The sequence below is a fragment of the Ctenocephalides felis genome, unplaced genomic scaffold (genome assembly GCF_003426905.1).
Source record: "Ctenocephalides felis isolate EL2017-DRISC unplaced genomic scaffold, ASM342690v1 CF-g0.4_SCAFFOLD_01170, whole genome shotgun sequence".
In the NCBI taxonomy this organism is placed as follows: Eukaryota; Metazoa; Arthropoda; class Insecta; order Siphonaptera; family Pulicidae; genus Ctenocephalides; species Ctenocephalides felis.
In genome coordinates this window covers 66,934,520-66,950,712 of record NW_020537324.1, presented here as the reverse complement: position 1 = coordinate 66,950,712, position 16,193 = coordinate 66,934,520, and the positions used below count along the sequence as shown (strand labels likewise).

The window sequence follows — 16,193 nt, the reverse complement described above, 5'->3', positions numbered from 1 at the left end:
TTTTATTTTTCTACACCACCTCGGCATACTTATAAATCACTCATAAATTAAGTTCAAAGTTCAATAGATTCGTACATTTTAATTTCAGTTTGAAAATCTGAAATCATAGATTTATTTCCAGAAGTCTGTGAACAGTTCATAGATTTAATAAAAAAAGAAGAACTTCAAACTTTACAACTAGTTTAAATTATTTTTTTAAATTGATTAAAAAATTATTTACAAAAAACTAAATAATTATTTATTACATAGTAATACATTTTTCTTTATTACCTGTTCTTTAGACCATTCAGATACAGGCGCGCTTTGCCAGAAATGTGAACGAACTTTATCGCTACCAAAACTAGAAGTGCTTGTAGACAAATCATGAGCCGACGATGCCAAATGATGCTGATGAATCGACCAGGACGAATCACCCATGGATGAACTTCTGGTTGGAGAGTGATCAGTGGTGTTACCACCGCCCAGAGGAGATACTGAGCCAGAACTGCATGGACTACCAGGAACTTGTTGCAACCAAGGAACTGATCCTGGCGGAGAAAGGTTGCATGGAACTACCTTTTTTACTGTAACAAATAAATGACGATGCTTTATAATAATATCATTTATTTTTACACCTAATCACAGTTAATTGGTTCACATAAATTTTTACCTTTGGCATTAGCTTCACTGACTGCTTGTCGTATTTCTTCGACCAGATGTTGCGTAACCAATGAAGCAGAGTTCTGCTTACTAGGATCTGAATAATCACCAGCAGCACCGGCGTTTGAACCATCTATCGTTAACCGTTTTTCACGTTCGGCTAAGACTTGTTTCAATTGTTCAGCAAGAGATGATGGAGGACCTAAAAAAGTAAGATCAAAATTTAGTTTTTTTGTATCATTACTAATAAAGCTAAATGATATAATAACTATAAAATGCTTACCAAGTCCTCGGGCAGGTTTGGCAACGGCTGGAGTTACACCATTACTCCATACATCATTCTCGTTAGCAGCCACATTCAATGGTATATTACTTCTGGTATGAGTAGCATGTGAATACAAGCTTTCAGTAGTTGTACTGTAACCAGTACTATTATTATGTAAGTGATGTGATAGAATTGCCTTTTCTTTAGTATAAATGGGTTCAGTGGAATGATACAATGAATTCTGTTGCTCCATTGAGGTATTTGTGACAGAGTTATAAGTAGGAGGAGTATTGTTTACGGGAGTTGCCAATCTTTGCGTTGGCAGGCTGTGAGAATTTGTGTGCAGTTCTGATACAGAACTTTCAGTGTGTGATACAGAAGTCGATTCAGTTGGAGCTTCTTCATCGCAAGAGACTTCACTTTCGTCAAGACCATAGTCCTAAAATAGAAGAAAACAATGATCATAGAAATACATAATAATCTTCTTTGTTGTTTGATTTAAATATTTTTATATAATAATCGGATGAGTGAAATATTTAACTTTTACTTACAGAACTACTATTGCTAAGGCTTCGTTTTCCCTGGGATGGCAGTTGCCTATTGGCAAGTCCGCCTCTTTGGCCAAGTTCTCCTTTGCTTCTATTAGCAGAAACGTCGAGAAGATCATGTTGGGGTACGGCACGATCTAATTCGTCTTTTACTGGAAGTTTTCGTTCCACAGTCGCAGTCTTTTCTCCTTCAGGAGAAGCATCCGACAACTCGGTATCTGATAATTCCGTATCTAGAATGATAAGGAAAAAATTACACCAGAAAGAAATTAACTACAAAGTATTGACATTCTCAAAGTACAATTAAGTTGGAGAAAATTGTTTTTCACCCAATTGTTTAAACAATGTATAGGAGGTTCCCGTCTGGACAATTGTGGTGTCAACTGTTTCAGGCTCATGCTGTCGTACGGCAAACTCATTGGAAGTCCGGCTTTACGTTGCGTGTCCTAAAAATAGATAGATAGATACTAAATAAAATGAATTGGGGGTTCGTAGCGCTGTGGCAAGCGCTTGGCAACGTAATGGTTTGATTGCCATTTTATTGGTATCGATTGCTCAAATAACAATGAATAATAAAAGAAGTCTTGATGGCAAAACTGTTATTTCGCAACTGTAATGATCAGTCAAATATCTCAACTAGAAGAAGATATTACACATTATATAAATATATTGGCACTCAAATAAATGAAAATGGAGTGAATGAGAATTGATGAGGAATAATAAATTATAAGACGAATTTTCACTTGAAAATATAGACCCAAGTAAAAAATCACAATAGGAAATGATGACCATTGAGTTGCCTTCTAATAGCAATAAAAAGTAAATTAAATATAAATCATATAAAATATAAATCAGTTAGCAGTTAGGACAATAATTAGATTGTCTTCTAACAATTTTATAAAATTTAGCATAGAATTAAGTTTCATTTACTAAGGTGACCATATTTTTGCAAAGTCAAAACCAGGACGGTAAGTTTTAGTTATTCTAATCCTGGACTACCCAGAAAAATAATAAGAAATATAACATGATTTTGAAATAGCAAATACTATAGGAATGCAATAAAAATCCGTCTGTTTTAATCAGAATTTACTGACTAAGAACTTTATTATTCGATTATATGTTATGTTTTATATCTAATATTTTTGGATCTATACGTTTTTTCAGCTTTCAAACTTATTATAAGATTTTGTTCAAGTTTCGTCATAATTATTTGAAATTAATTAACACTTATTCCAAGCAGTCAAGAAGATTATTTCTCGAATTTTTGTTAATTTTCGGAAAATTGAAAATAAAAAGGACAACCAGGTGGGTCGAATGGTCACCTTAAATTTACACCAACTTATACAACAATGATTCTAATTGTTGATAAAAAAAGACATCAGCAATTGGTTAAATTTCGAAAAAATTGTATTTACATGTTGATCAGGCGTCGGTCAACTTTCCTTGATCTGACTATATGACCGACGCCGGCCCCGACGTCTTTTTCTTTGGAAGGTTTGTGTGATCGATAGTAAAAAATAAAATTAGTCTTAATGAAATGCTTTCAAATATAATTTTAATAAAATTTATTTAAACATTCTAAACAAAAATGTATTACATAATAAACGTTGCCGATCATTTGTCACTGCAAATTCGGCGCGGGCTCAACGTGTTAAAAGCATTTGTAATTAGTTATCATACTATGTACATGTTACGAAATTCACGAAATGAATCAAACACACACAAGTTAAATCGAAATAATTTAATCACGTTTAAAATCAGCATTCATAAGAAAACAACACACCAAAAACAAATTTTGCCTTTATAATATAGCAATAAAGTCATCTGAAAAATTCTTATATTGAACTGCTGATATGTAGATTTAGATAAATTTATTGTAAATTTTGATAGATTTCGAAAATCTCTTAATATTATGCCAATTTTTTTTATTACCTGCAATTCCTGTTCAAGTTCGATAACTCTGTCCTTCAACTTCTTCACCAAAGCGTTATATTCAGTATCTTTTTCCTGCAGAAGTTGTTGGTAAAATTCTTCACGATGAATCATGTCCAATTCACGTTGTTGAAATTCCCTTACCACTCGTTTGGCGCGATTGTATTTCTTTTCAAGAACAGCGTACTGACCTTGTGACTTTTCTAACATTCTTGGTAAGTAGATAATTCTTTTTTAGCGGCTGCTAAATTTCGTTCGGATTCTCGTAATTTCGCACTTGACTGTCGTAATGTTTCGCAATATTCTTCGTTATCGGCACTATTGTTCTCTAATTCCACAAGCTGTTAAGGCGAGCAAATAGAGGAATTTATTAATTTAAGCGATTAGTAACAAAATCGACAAGTTAATATAATTATGATAAAGGTAATTTATGATTATGCTAAAATCTCACGGCAACATATATAGTTATATGATTTATATGAAATATATAAAAATTTGTATAAAATGAAATAAAAAAGAGGTAAGAGTTATGAGCTTATTCTCGGATAACATAAGTATTTTATATTATCAGTCTCCGGTGTTTCAAATAAGTATGTTAAAGATTTGCTATTCTCGATACAACTACTCGTTATTTTATTCTTGATGTTGGCTCAATGTGTTGGTTTTTTAGAAAACTATCTAAAAACTATACCTATTCTGTATTAACTTTCCGTAGGGTTGTTATAGTAATGAGCCGAAAATCGAAAATAAAATGGCACAAATTCAAAAAAACATTAGTTCGATTATTTTAATTATAAAGTGCAACGTTTTAATGCATGTTATTTGGAACTTCTTAATGTTGGTGCTAAAGGATAAAGCAAGTCACTGAGAATAGCTTTTGCACTTATAATAACATTTTAGAGCCATAAGAAATGTATCCGAGAATTGGCCCAATAAAATAATTATTACAAAAAAAAAAAATGAAAAAAAAGAGTTTAAACCAAAAATGCCATAACTAAAGCTAATTAATAATATAATATATGTTATAATGGTTGCACCACAAAACACATACCTTTGCTTTCAATTTGGTCAGTTCTTCGTCTGACAAGGCAAGCTTATATTCGGTCTGCAAGCACAAAAACATTGAAAGCAAATCACTACAGAAACAAAAACTACAAAACAAAAAATAGTATTTGTAATTAGTCATCGACTAATTGGCGTAATTGTTCCACCCACTCAATCAATCAAATTATAAGAAAACAAGATAACAAAGTTGCATTGCAAACAAACATTCATGTGAAACTATAATAAACAAATTAAAACTTTACTAGCTAGTGAAAAATGTAAGTGATCAACTCATTTAATATCTAATAACTATAAACTGAAAACATAACAAATTTGATTTTCATTTCTGTCGAATAATTAGAGCAATTTTTTTTACCAGAATCTAATATGAAGCTACGACATGGAACATGCTCACAGTACACATTGCATCGTGTAAAAAAAAAGAAATAATTTTAATAATTTAAAATTCTTATACTAATAATTTTAATTTAAAAAACCATAAATAAAATAATCACGCCGATTGGTTCCAATAAAATTTTATAAAAAATTAATTCTAACTATTTCTTTTGTGCAATGATGGTCACAACATGATATCAAGGACAAATGATAAATACACTATAAATAAAAAAATAAAACTCAATATGCAAAAACATGCAAAAAACAACTTTCTTCACGAAATGAAATGAAATAAAAATGCTGAGTATAAATTTCTCTCAAAACAATAATCTAACCTCTTGCAGCAACATCCGTAATGAATCTTGTTCATCGCCCACCGTAGAGGCGGTAAGTGCAGATGCATCAGGCTCGAAAACAGAGTCTGGACCGCAAGCACCAGGAGCAGCAACCGCCGGCGGACTCAAAGGACCGTCACTCACGCTACTGTTTGCAGACAAAGGTAAAGTTGAATCTTCGGAGTAGTCCGATGCGTTGCGAACGTGATCCACCATGTGGCGACTCGATCTAAAAGTAAAGGATAATGATATAAATTAAGGACTTAAACATTTTGATATTTTAAAAATTATATTATCATTATGGTTACCTCTGGTATCGTTCCTCGCGCTCCTTGTCCGCCTGCAAGCTTTGTTTGATTAGTTGCGCAACTTCAGAGTTGACCGGATCACGTTCTCTGCCGATCAGAAAACGCACCATGCCGGACGTGTTACGTAATACAGAAGCTGCATAAGCTTGTGTTACACCCACGAGGGATTTCCCATCTACTTCGATAATTTGATCGTTAACTTGAATACGTTTATCTCGAGCAGCAGCTCCATTCTCGGTGATCGTCTTCACAAATATACCTAATTTTCGAGACCAGCGTCTGCTCCAACGCCCATACCTAGGAAGAAAATAAAATATCTAATTGAAATTCAATATCAAAACGATTGTTTTCATCAAATTCAATCATAGTATTGCCCATGTATTACCTATAATACTGAGTCCTAGTCCTTCTGCTCCTTTTAGTAATTGGACAGGAAACACGTTCATCTTTTCAACTCGTTTTTCTAATTCATATTCGGCACTAGCAGCAACAGGATCCACATCTTCGTTTCGACGATCATAATCGGACACAGAAAATGTTGAAAAAACTTGCATCGGTCCACAACTATAATTGTATAAAAAAATAAGTTTAGTTGGATCTAACGAGATAGGTAGCTTTCATTATTATGAAAATTACCCAAATTTAAGTTGCTAATTGATGTCTAAAGATTGTAATTTTCATTATTTTTTATTACCTGAATTTAACTTTAGTATCCTTCTTCACAAATATTTGTGAATAATCAACGTCATCCTCCTCATCGTCATCCGTTTCAGGCAAACCAGGCACTTCCATCCAGAAATGCCCATCCTCAAAGTAATGAATACCACTCTTATCCACTCCCACGACTGGTGTTTGAGTTGGTGGGTAATCTGGAAAAATCCCTGGTTCATCTTCTGTCACTACAACAATATTACTACCAACACTGGCTGTATTCGGTGCAGATCGTGATGTTTCTGCAGATAAACTGGTAACTGAACTTGTTACTGATTCTAGAAAATAAATTTAGAATATATACCAATATCATGTAACTAAAATACATGTTGTGTAGAAGTTTCTTACCATTAACTTGACTTGTCGTCAACAGCATTGAATCTTCCATAATATCCATTCGGCTCGATGTCATGGAGTCATCCATAGTAATAGCACTATCGGTTGCTGTAGATATTACAGATGTATCTAGTGATGCAAGTGCTGCTTCATCTACTGTTTCAGGTAATATGCAAGGTACAGGAATTTCTGGTTCAATCACGGACACGCTGATGGCTGTTATAGTCTCTGGTTCGGCATAATGTTCTTCAGGAGTCGTTGCGAGTGCTGGTATGGCTTTTGGAGCAGCCAAAAGTTGGGTGATTTCTCGTGCTTCTTCATCGGAGAGTAAGGGCTGGTTCCTGGATAAAATGAAATTTGTTGTCAATATATAAATAAATTGAACTTGTCTTGTTTTAATCCTCGGATAGTAGATAGAAGAACGATATGAGCATGTGTTTATGCAATTGACCACGATAAAAATGATTTTATTTTAAAAAATAATCATGCATATATAATTTTGCATGGGACTTCGCACTTAGGAATTATAGAAGAGACTATTTTTGTCAATCCTCCCATTACGCGGTACTCTGGAAAAACGATTCCCAAACCACTTGCATACTACTCTGGAAAAACGGTTCCCATATCACGCGGAGCTGAAATTCTGGTAGACCTCCTATAACACTGCACTTCTATAGCACGATTTTGTACAAGAACTAAGAATGACTAGAAAAAAGATATTCGAGTTTCGTATATTACACGGTTCGCACCCAACGCGTTATAAAGGATATGTGGCCAGCTTAAAGATGAGCTCCCAAAAATTGAAATGTATCTCCCAAAAATCATATTTTTTTAGTACAATTCTAGAACAATAGAGATCCTTCTGAATATGTAGTGCATGCAACAAAATAAATAAAGAAAACAATTCATGGAAACAAACTTATTGCTAAACTTACCCCAGTTTTTTCTCCAGGATTCTGCATCAATGTTAAATCACAAATAGAAGAAGAATCGGTCACACAAGAAGATAGACAGAAGGTAGGTGGAAGGTAGAGTAAAAAAATAGAGCAAAATTGTAGTTGAAAAAATAAGCGTTATAAAACTAAATAAATAAACTACTTAACTATTTTTTAGTAAATTCTGTCGCAGAATATAAACTAGATAAATTATACTAGACAAAATTATAAAAAACTGTTAGAAACAAATAGAAATTCGACAAATAACTAAATTTTGTTTAACAAAAAACTTGATAGCATATAAAAATACATGTAAAAATAAAACATAAAATGATTTAAAATACATGCTCAATATAAATAACACAAAACGAATAACACATAACACACATAATCAATTAACCAGTTAACTGTGAATGACGAGTATACTCGTCATGAAGAAGTAGTAGAATTTTGTGTATTGACGAGTGTATTCGTCACGCATATAAATCGGTCACCGTTGGGTATTTCAATAGAATTTTTTGGGAAAATAGAACTTATTTCCAAATTTTGATATGCATAAAATATTTTAGGCATAAAATAAGAAGTTATGGAATTTTGCCAAGGCAAGTTGCATTTAGGTAGAAACTTTTTTGATATGTGTAAATAATTGACTTAATCAATGAGAATTCAGATTTATCCTTTTGGTAAAATTTTCAGCTCAATTTCAATTTTAAAATAACTTTTATGTTTTACCCAAAGAAGTAAAATTTAGTATTCAGCCCAATTTCAATTCTAAAATAACTTTTATGTTTTACCCAAAGAAGTAAAATTTAGTATTAAACTTTTGAATGAAGCTATATTTTTCGCCCGATATCTTACCAGCGCAACTTTTCTGTGATCGGCAAATATAACCGTCACAGTTAACTTGTTAATATAAAAAATATCTTATGTATGCCTACATGCGAAATAAAATTGAAGTATTCAATACATTAGAAAAAGTTTTACTTAAAATTGAACGAGACATTACATTTACATTATAATGCCAATTTTATTAATATTCAACTATAAAAGACTAAAGTATATTCATGCAAAAAACGACTTTCTATATCTTTCTAAATAATATCATGCCGACGTAATTGTTTTGTGTTTACCTGGTGCTGAGTAAATGCTCAGCTTCATCCGGCGTCATGGTTTCAGGAAGAGATGCACCATGTCAGATAAACTACCAGGTGGAGTAATAATATCAGACAATATTTCCGCTCCACCATTCTGTTCAGAAATATCATTTTGTTTAATGATATCTGCCGCAGTACTATCCTCATCGCTAAGGTCGGCATCAGCAAATTTGACATCTTGCAAATCCAGTGCTGAATCCTGGAAAAGAAAATTGGATACAAAATATTAAATAGTCAGCGGAGTCATAGATGTAAAACAGCAATTTTCAATGTATATAAAATTTGAAAATAATGACGCATAAGTTAGTCATTCTAGAGAGTGCCAGTCGAACAACATGTTTGGAACATGTGTTTGAACGTGATTCTCATACTTAAAATTTCAACGAGAAACGTGTTTGTAAAGATTCCATCAGATCAGATAGCAATAAATGAAAAATAAATAGGCAATAAGTAAAAGTTGCAACTTTTCTTCTAATTTTACTAAACGACTTGGCCGATCGTCTCGCAAACTAATTATTGGGAGTTCTTATTGAGATACACAAAATGGCTATTCCAAAGAAAAGGACAAACTATGGCGGCAATTTTTTTGCATAGATTTATTGCTGATCAAAATAATATAATTTTTTAAGACAATATGCTGGGTGTAAATGCATTTAAGGAGTTTATCTCCTATGAGATATCTCTTTTTTTAAACATTGCATTTACTCGAGTAAGAGATTCCTCACTTAATTCTTCTAAATATTTGTTTGTTCGAGATGGTAATTTTTTGTGGTATTATTTGCTTCTTCCTTTTATTACTTCATTAATAGCCTTTATTTTCAAGTCTTTATGTAGATTGTCATTCTATGAAGAGTTGCTTACAGTCTATTTATATTTATTATCATCGATAAATATAAATTATACATCTTTGCAATTTGAAGCAATGGGATTTAAATTATAAAAAAAGTTTATTTTAGGAAATTACGAAAAAGGTCGTACAACACAATCAATGTATAACAAAGCCTCTTTAATGCTATTGGAACTCATTTTATTCAAATTTTTGATACACAAGTGTATATAACTGTTTCTATAAGATAATGTAAACAAATTATTAATCCCAAAATGAAAATTAAAAGTTATTTGAAGAAAAGTCAAAAATGTTCTAGCAAATTATCAAAATACTGAAGTCTGCATTTCAACTACGAATGATTCAAAATTTCAATATCCAAGTGTATATAACAGTTTTTACTTGATTTTAGTAAATTTTATCAAGTTTTCGCTGATGTATATAAAACAAAGTGTCCGGTGCAAGATATCCAAGGATTTCAAAAAAATACAAAAAATTGATCAAAATCCACGTCCAATTTTATCTAGATTTTACTAATGTATACAAATTAAAATGGTTGGTATGAAAATTTTAATTCCTTAAAATCAATGTAAAAAATGTCCTAATTTACATTGAAATGCCCTCCCTCGAGATGGGTATTTTTACCCGCCCCGCTTATAGTGTGGTAATATACCAGGGTGCGTTCACAATGCATCTTAAAATTTTCGATTACGCTCACTTTGGCTACATATACTTTGAATTTGGTATCAAACGAATCAGAAGGGCTTGAATCGTCGAAAAAACAAAATTAGCCAATCGAATTTTCTGATGAAAAATAAACTTCATTTATTTGGTTTGGTTTTGATGACATTATTTCAATCATTTAAGTTACGATCAAAATGTGGATAGTTTTGGACATAACTATAATTATATATGAATGTCTAAAACTATCATTAGTATTGTTGTAAAAAGATATATCAATGACTACATATCCAATGCATACGTATATTAAACCAAGCCTGCTTTACAACAGTGGAATTAAAAATAATAGACTAACATAGCACAATATCATTCTACGACTTCTGGTTCCGCCAGTATCGTTTGAAAAATCTGGATTATCCAGTTTCGAAGTTATTTGCAGTTATTAGCAATTCAACAATTTAACAATCTTAATATAAAACTCACGTTATTTCTAATCACCTCCGGAGTGGTAACATCTTGTATGTACTGCGTCACTTGTATTGGCGATCTCATAAATTCCTCTGGTTGGCAGTATAAAGCATCTTCATCATCGTATCCGTTACCAATTTCTGGTTCATGGTATAAAACAGTTTCGGGTTTAGAAATTACAGGAACTGAATGAACCGGCTCTGCCCGGTGCTTGTTCACGCAACTATATAAAGCTGACAAGTCTACTTCTTGTGCTGAGAATTTAAAAATAAAAAATAAATGATAATTGAAATATATGCATTTTAAGTGTACAGTTTTTGATTCACTAACATGTAAATTAAATGAGAAAAAGTTGTTAGAACAACTTGTAAGTGTACACAAGTAAGAATGGCATGAACTCTTCCAAGTAAATTGCTTGAGGTCAAAGGCAAAAAATCGTTTCTGGTAAATATTCTACTTTTTATACTCCGCTTTAAATTCAATACCGGTTAGATTTTAGAAATTGAACTTAATTATAATATGTATATAAATAATTTATGCAGAATTGATTTACTACAGAAAATGATTCAGAGAAATATAGAGGTTTTTATTTTATAGACGCTTTTCTCATGTTTTTAGAGATATTATTAAATTTTTATAATCATAACTAATGGATGTACATTTAAAAAATGAAAAATTTAACATGTAAATATTTATTTGAGGAAAGAACAACTATCAACTTGACTAATTAAATAAAATGACCTACAAATAATTGATCAATTTCGACTTGTTTCATTGTTTCATTTATAATTATTAAGTTCCCGTAGGATAAGTTATTGTAATGGGCCGAAAATCGAAATTGAAATTTTTTACATTTCTCGACGTTTTGAAGATTTCTGAACATTTGGCATAACTCAGAAAAAAATAGATGTGTGTGTGTATGTATGGATACAAATTTCCAGTCACGTTTTCGGGCGCACAGATCAACCGATTTGAATGGTTCAAAAAACATTCGAGCAAAGAGTGCAGAAAATAGAAATCGAGTTTTTGAGAGAACGGAGCATCCGATTTGAATGATCTAAAAAACATTCAATTAGTAATAATTGGGAGAAGTGTTTATTAGTTTTGGCAAAGGCAGGCCCAGCCATTTTGAAAATACGGAGCTAAATGTGTAAAAAATGGCAGTTTTTGAGAGAACTAAGCGTCCGATTTGAATGATTCAAAGAACTTACTGCTTGTCTTAACAAAATAATTAATTTTGGAAGAAAACATTTTTTGTTTCAACTTTTTTAAAATAATTAATAATGAAATAATCAATTTTGGAAAAAAAAAATTTTTGTTTCAACTTTTTTTGTCAAAAAAATTTTTTGTATATCGAAAATAATTCAGATTTTATTTTTAATTCTGACTATAGTTCTAATATACTTTAAACAAACAATTTCAACTTTGCAATTCAGTTTATATAATTCCTATAAATATATTAGACAATGTTACAATATTTATTTATATCTATTTGAAAACATTCAAAATTCCTCGAACATTTCGTTACAGAACGGGAAGATCCAGCAATTTGCCTTAAGGCACGATGCCATGCACCCCACTAGTTTTTAATTATTACTTAAAGCTAAAAGTTAGGAAAACAAAGCCAAATAGTTTTATTAAAATAAAGTGCATAATATATAATATATTATTGTATTTAAAATTATTAAAATATTTTTAATTGAGATAAGATCAGTTAAAAAGAATGCAAAAACCTAACTAATTACCAATTACTACTTCTTCGTACATTTGATAATTTGATGTGCATATGCCTAGTTTGATCACTTTTGAGCGCCAAATAGCAGTTATTACAAAAAAAAATCTTGGACCTCCGAAACCGCTAGACCTGTCTTCCCAAAAATTACAAATCATTCAAATTAGACGCTCCGTTATTTCAAAAACTGAATTGCCGTTTTGGGAATTTTTGCCCGTATCTTCAACTAATCAACACGTCTCCCCGTCAATACGAATCAAATATTTTTTGAGTTGTTCAAATCAGTTAATCTGTGTTCACAAAATCGTCGTCGAAAAATTGTATCCGAACACACACACACCAAACATACATTAATTTCTTCTAAGGTATGCCAAAATGTTCAGAAACCTTTGAAACGTAAAGATATATAAAAAAATTTCATGCCTGTTTTTTTGCGATAATTTTAACTTACCCTACGAGAAGTTAATAGATTTCACTAAATAAGTACAATTCAAAAATCAATGTAGTGCATAAATATAAAACTTTAATTTCTTTTTAAAATTTTGCTTGAAAATGTCTACTAAAAATATTTCTATGTTATCCATAAACCACAAACTTACGTTTTACTTAACAGTAAGCGTATAAAATACAGAGGTGATTGAGAAAAGCAGTGTAGTCAGAAAAAATAATTTATCAAGTTCCAAGCAAATAAGTGTGTCGTAAATCTTACATAAAAAAGTTGAGTATCGAATGTAAATCTAATACACAAATTACCTGCGACAGGCTTTTCTTCCACGTGTCGCCTCTCTTCCGATTCCATTTCTCGCAGCACTGAATTTTTAATAACGCCCGGCGCAGTCGGGCATGATATTGGCAACGCATAAGACGGAGGTGTGGACGGCGTATTTCCTGCTGATCCGCCAATTTGGCCTCCGTTGACTGAAGAAGGAGACTGCTGCAAATAGCAGGAGGCGTGTGATACGACATTCGTATACTGTGGAGAAGTATCGGCAGAGGCAAGTTGGGGAACAACTATCGATGAATTATTATTAATAACTGCCGATGAATTATTCGTTGTTGGACTGTTGACCGCCAGTGCGTGGGGTCGCAGTCTGGCGACGATTTCGGGCGAAGGGTCGTTGAAGCCACCTTCTTCGTCGGTCGTGGTTGCGATTGAAGCGGACGGACTGCCGGACCTACCGGCGTGCGAAGCGGCCGATGCATTGTTGGAGTGGAATGATCGAGGAGGTTTCTGATGAGCTGCACGACCTAGAAGGAAAAGATACATTTGTTGTTAATCATTACAATTTCTATCACATGATTGAAATACAAATTGAATCCAAACTGTTCAGCTACAATATTATTCATAACAGAATTCTTGCAACGAGAATTTATGTGAAAGGGATTAACATTTGTTGTTATCATTACAATTTCTCTCACATATATGATTGAAATACAAATTGTATCCAAAACTATTCAGCTACAATATTATTCATAACAGAATTCTTGCAACGAGAATTTACGAGCCGATTCTGCCGTAAAATAGACCAATTTTATAGCAAGGCTATGGGACCGATTCTGCCGCATAACAGAAAAAAGTTACGGCAAAGCCATGTTACGCTCCGACTTCCATACATTATGCTAATGAATCATACTGAATACTATCAAAATGTCATGTATTTGCTGTTCATTCAGGCGTTTTGCATAAACTGTAACGCCACTCGTATGTTACGGAGCAGTTTCAGAAACGCACTTTTATCTAACATCGTTTTTTGACATTTGTGCAGCTTTTAGGTTATGTTTTGTATCAGAAAACCTGAGAAATTTGCCTGACTGCACACCAACCGCATTGCTTTTGTCAATATTAGTATGGAAAGTTCTTCATAACATGACCTTGCCATAACATTTTACTGTTATGCGGCAGAATCGGTCCTTATGTTACGAAGTCATGCATTTGCTGTACGATGAGGCGTTTTACACATGAAATGCTATTTCACTCAAACGTTTTTAAATCAGATCAGAAAGATACAGTCTTTTTTTATATCATATTCAATCTTACATATATTATTCTATATTTTTATTATTTTTTCCTTCAATTTCTTTCGATTATTTTTCTTCAATTTTGACTTCGTCGTTCTCTCTCTTCAATTCTAGCTTCTTTCATTTCAAATTTCTAATTCTATTTAACTCCTATCTTCCTTCCATTTTATTTCTTTATTCTTCTTTTAATCTCACCTAGTTCCAATTTTTTTTCTTACTCCTAATACAACTCAGCTATTTGAATTATGTAATTTCTATGCTTACTCCTAATTTTTATTCAAATTCTTCTTAACAAATCAAATTCTATTTAATTTCACATTAACTATATATAATTTTTTTCTTCGATTAGGTTTTCTATCTAAAACGTCTGACTGCACAGCAACCACGTGGCTTTTCACAGTATTTAGTACGATTTTGCATAAAAACTGCTACAGAACATAGCCTTGCCATAACATTAGTCTTTTTCATGGCAGAATCAGCTCATTAATCTAAATATTTTTAGTATTAACATATTCAGTATATGAGGAGGTGGCAACCAAAGAGCGCAATCCCACAATTCGGAACAAACCAAGATACGGTGAGAATATGGTAAGCTTTTCAAAAAATAATGTTACAAAATTGGAGTGAACAAAATATTTGTAAATGCCTTTTAAGTAGGAGTAAAAAATCAGCTCTGACTCTAAAGTTGTTGCACGTTTTATGACAATCCAGAGTGGACTAATGAAGATAGTAAAATGCTATAAAATAATTATGAAAATTCGTCTATTGATTTCGAGATATTCGCGTTCAAAGTTTTGCAGTGTTTAAAATGAGCAAAAAAAAAATTAAATTCACTTTTTTGACGATTGCTCGACGTGTAGGGTAGATAGAGGGTCCAAATTGGAAATTAACTGTAGGGCATATAGCCAAGAATAACTTCAAAAAAGAATTATTTTAATACTCATAGGTTTTCCGGGTTAAATTCGTTAAATTCCAAAGGTTGAATAAACAAAAGTAATAAAAATTAACTACAATAGCCGAAAAAATGTCGCAATTTCTCCAAATCTCTAGGTTGCACTTAAAAGCTCAATGTTCAAACAACGTGAAATAATTTTTACGTTACGGTAAATACTATCACCCCGTTTTGGTTGACGTTGAGTCCTTATTCCTATATAAATAAAATATCAAGTAAAATAATGTAAAGATAAACAAATTGTTAGTAAGTATTTAAACAAATTGAAGATAATAAAAAAATCAGAACATAGAAAATTTTTCGATGTGGTTTTATGGCGTTCAGGGTTCATGTATATTTGGGATGGTCCACTTTAGTTCATGGTTACCAACTCCTCATATATGAATTCTAAAGTCTAAAATAAAACTCCTGAAAATGCAATATCTAGAGTAAATATTAACATAATATGTTATAAAATTATATAAATTAATTATATTATATTATATGTAAAAGTCAATTAATTATCAATATATCTATTATCAATATAATATTTTCAACCTGCACAACAGTCTGCACAAAGTCGTCGAATGCTCAGACACATGTCTGGTGTAAGCGAAGAGGAATTTATGTCATCCTCCTATATATTTCATTTTACTTAATATCACACAAAATTCACTAACAGGTTTTCTCTTGTGTTCAATAATCATTGATTCGCTTCTCTTATTTTTATTCCAAGTCATAAATTTCAGCTTATACATAATAATTTCATAACGCACTTTCGCTTTTATTAATTACAAAATGTACTCTAGGTTACGGATCGAGTTGCAGTATCTATAGGAAATATATATTACGGTTGTAAAAAACCTTTTAATTAAATTATATATCATGTGTTTAGAATTGTGAAATTATCATCGTGCAATGCAATTCAAAAAA

At 31.9% G+C, this 16,193-nt stretch overlaps 1 protein-coding gene across 1 annotated transcript in view; it reads right to left on the bottom strand.

Moving 5' to 3' along the window:
• Positions 1-8,634, bottom strand: part of LOC113368105 (neurabin-1-like) — a 39,922-nt gene extending 31,288 nt beyond the window's left edge. Inside the window, 17 exon segments of the mRNA XM_026609668.1 lie at positions 271-563; positions 650-841; positions 923-1,343; positions 1,456-1,685; positions 1,782-1,802; positions 1,805-1,898; positions 3,385-3,596; positions 3,599-3,725; positions 4,436-4,489; positions 5,160-5,388; positions 5,468-5,735; positions 5,738-5,764; positions 5,853-6,031; positions 6,162-6,456; positions 6,527-6,855; positions 7,450-7,470; positions 8,580-8,634. Of these exon segments, the coding sequence (XP_026465453.1) occupies positions 271-563; positions 650-841; positions 923-1,343; positions 1,456-1,685; positions 1,782-1,802; positions 1,805-1,898; positions 3,385-3,596; positions 3,599-3,725; positions 4,436-4,489; positions 5,160-5,388; positions 5,468-5,735; positions 5,738-5,764; positions 5,853-6,031; positions 6,162-6,456; positions 6,527-6,855; positions 7,450-7,470; positions 8,580-8,617 (3,030 nt within the window). The 5' untranslated portion in view covers positions 8,618-8,634.
• Between the last annotated feature and the right edge of the window lie 7,559 nt (positions 8,635-16,193).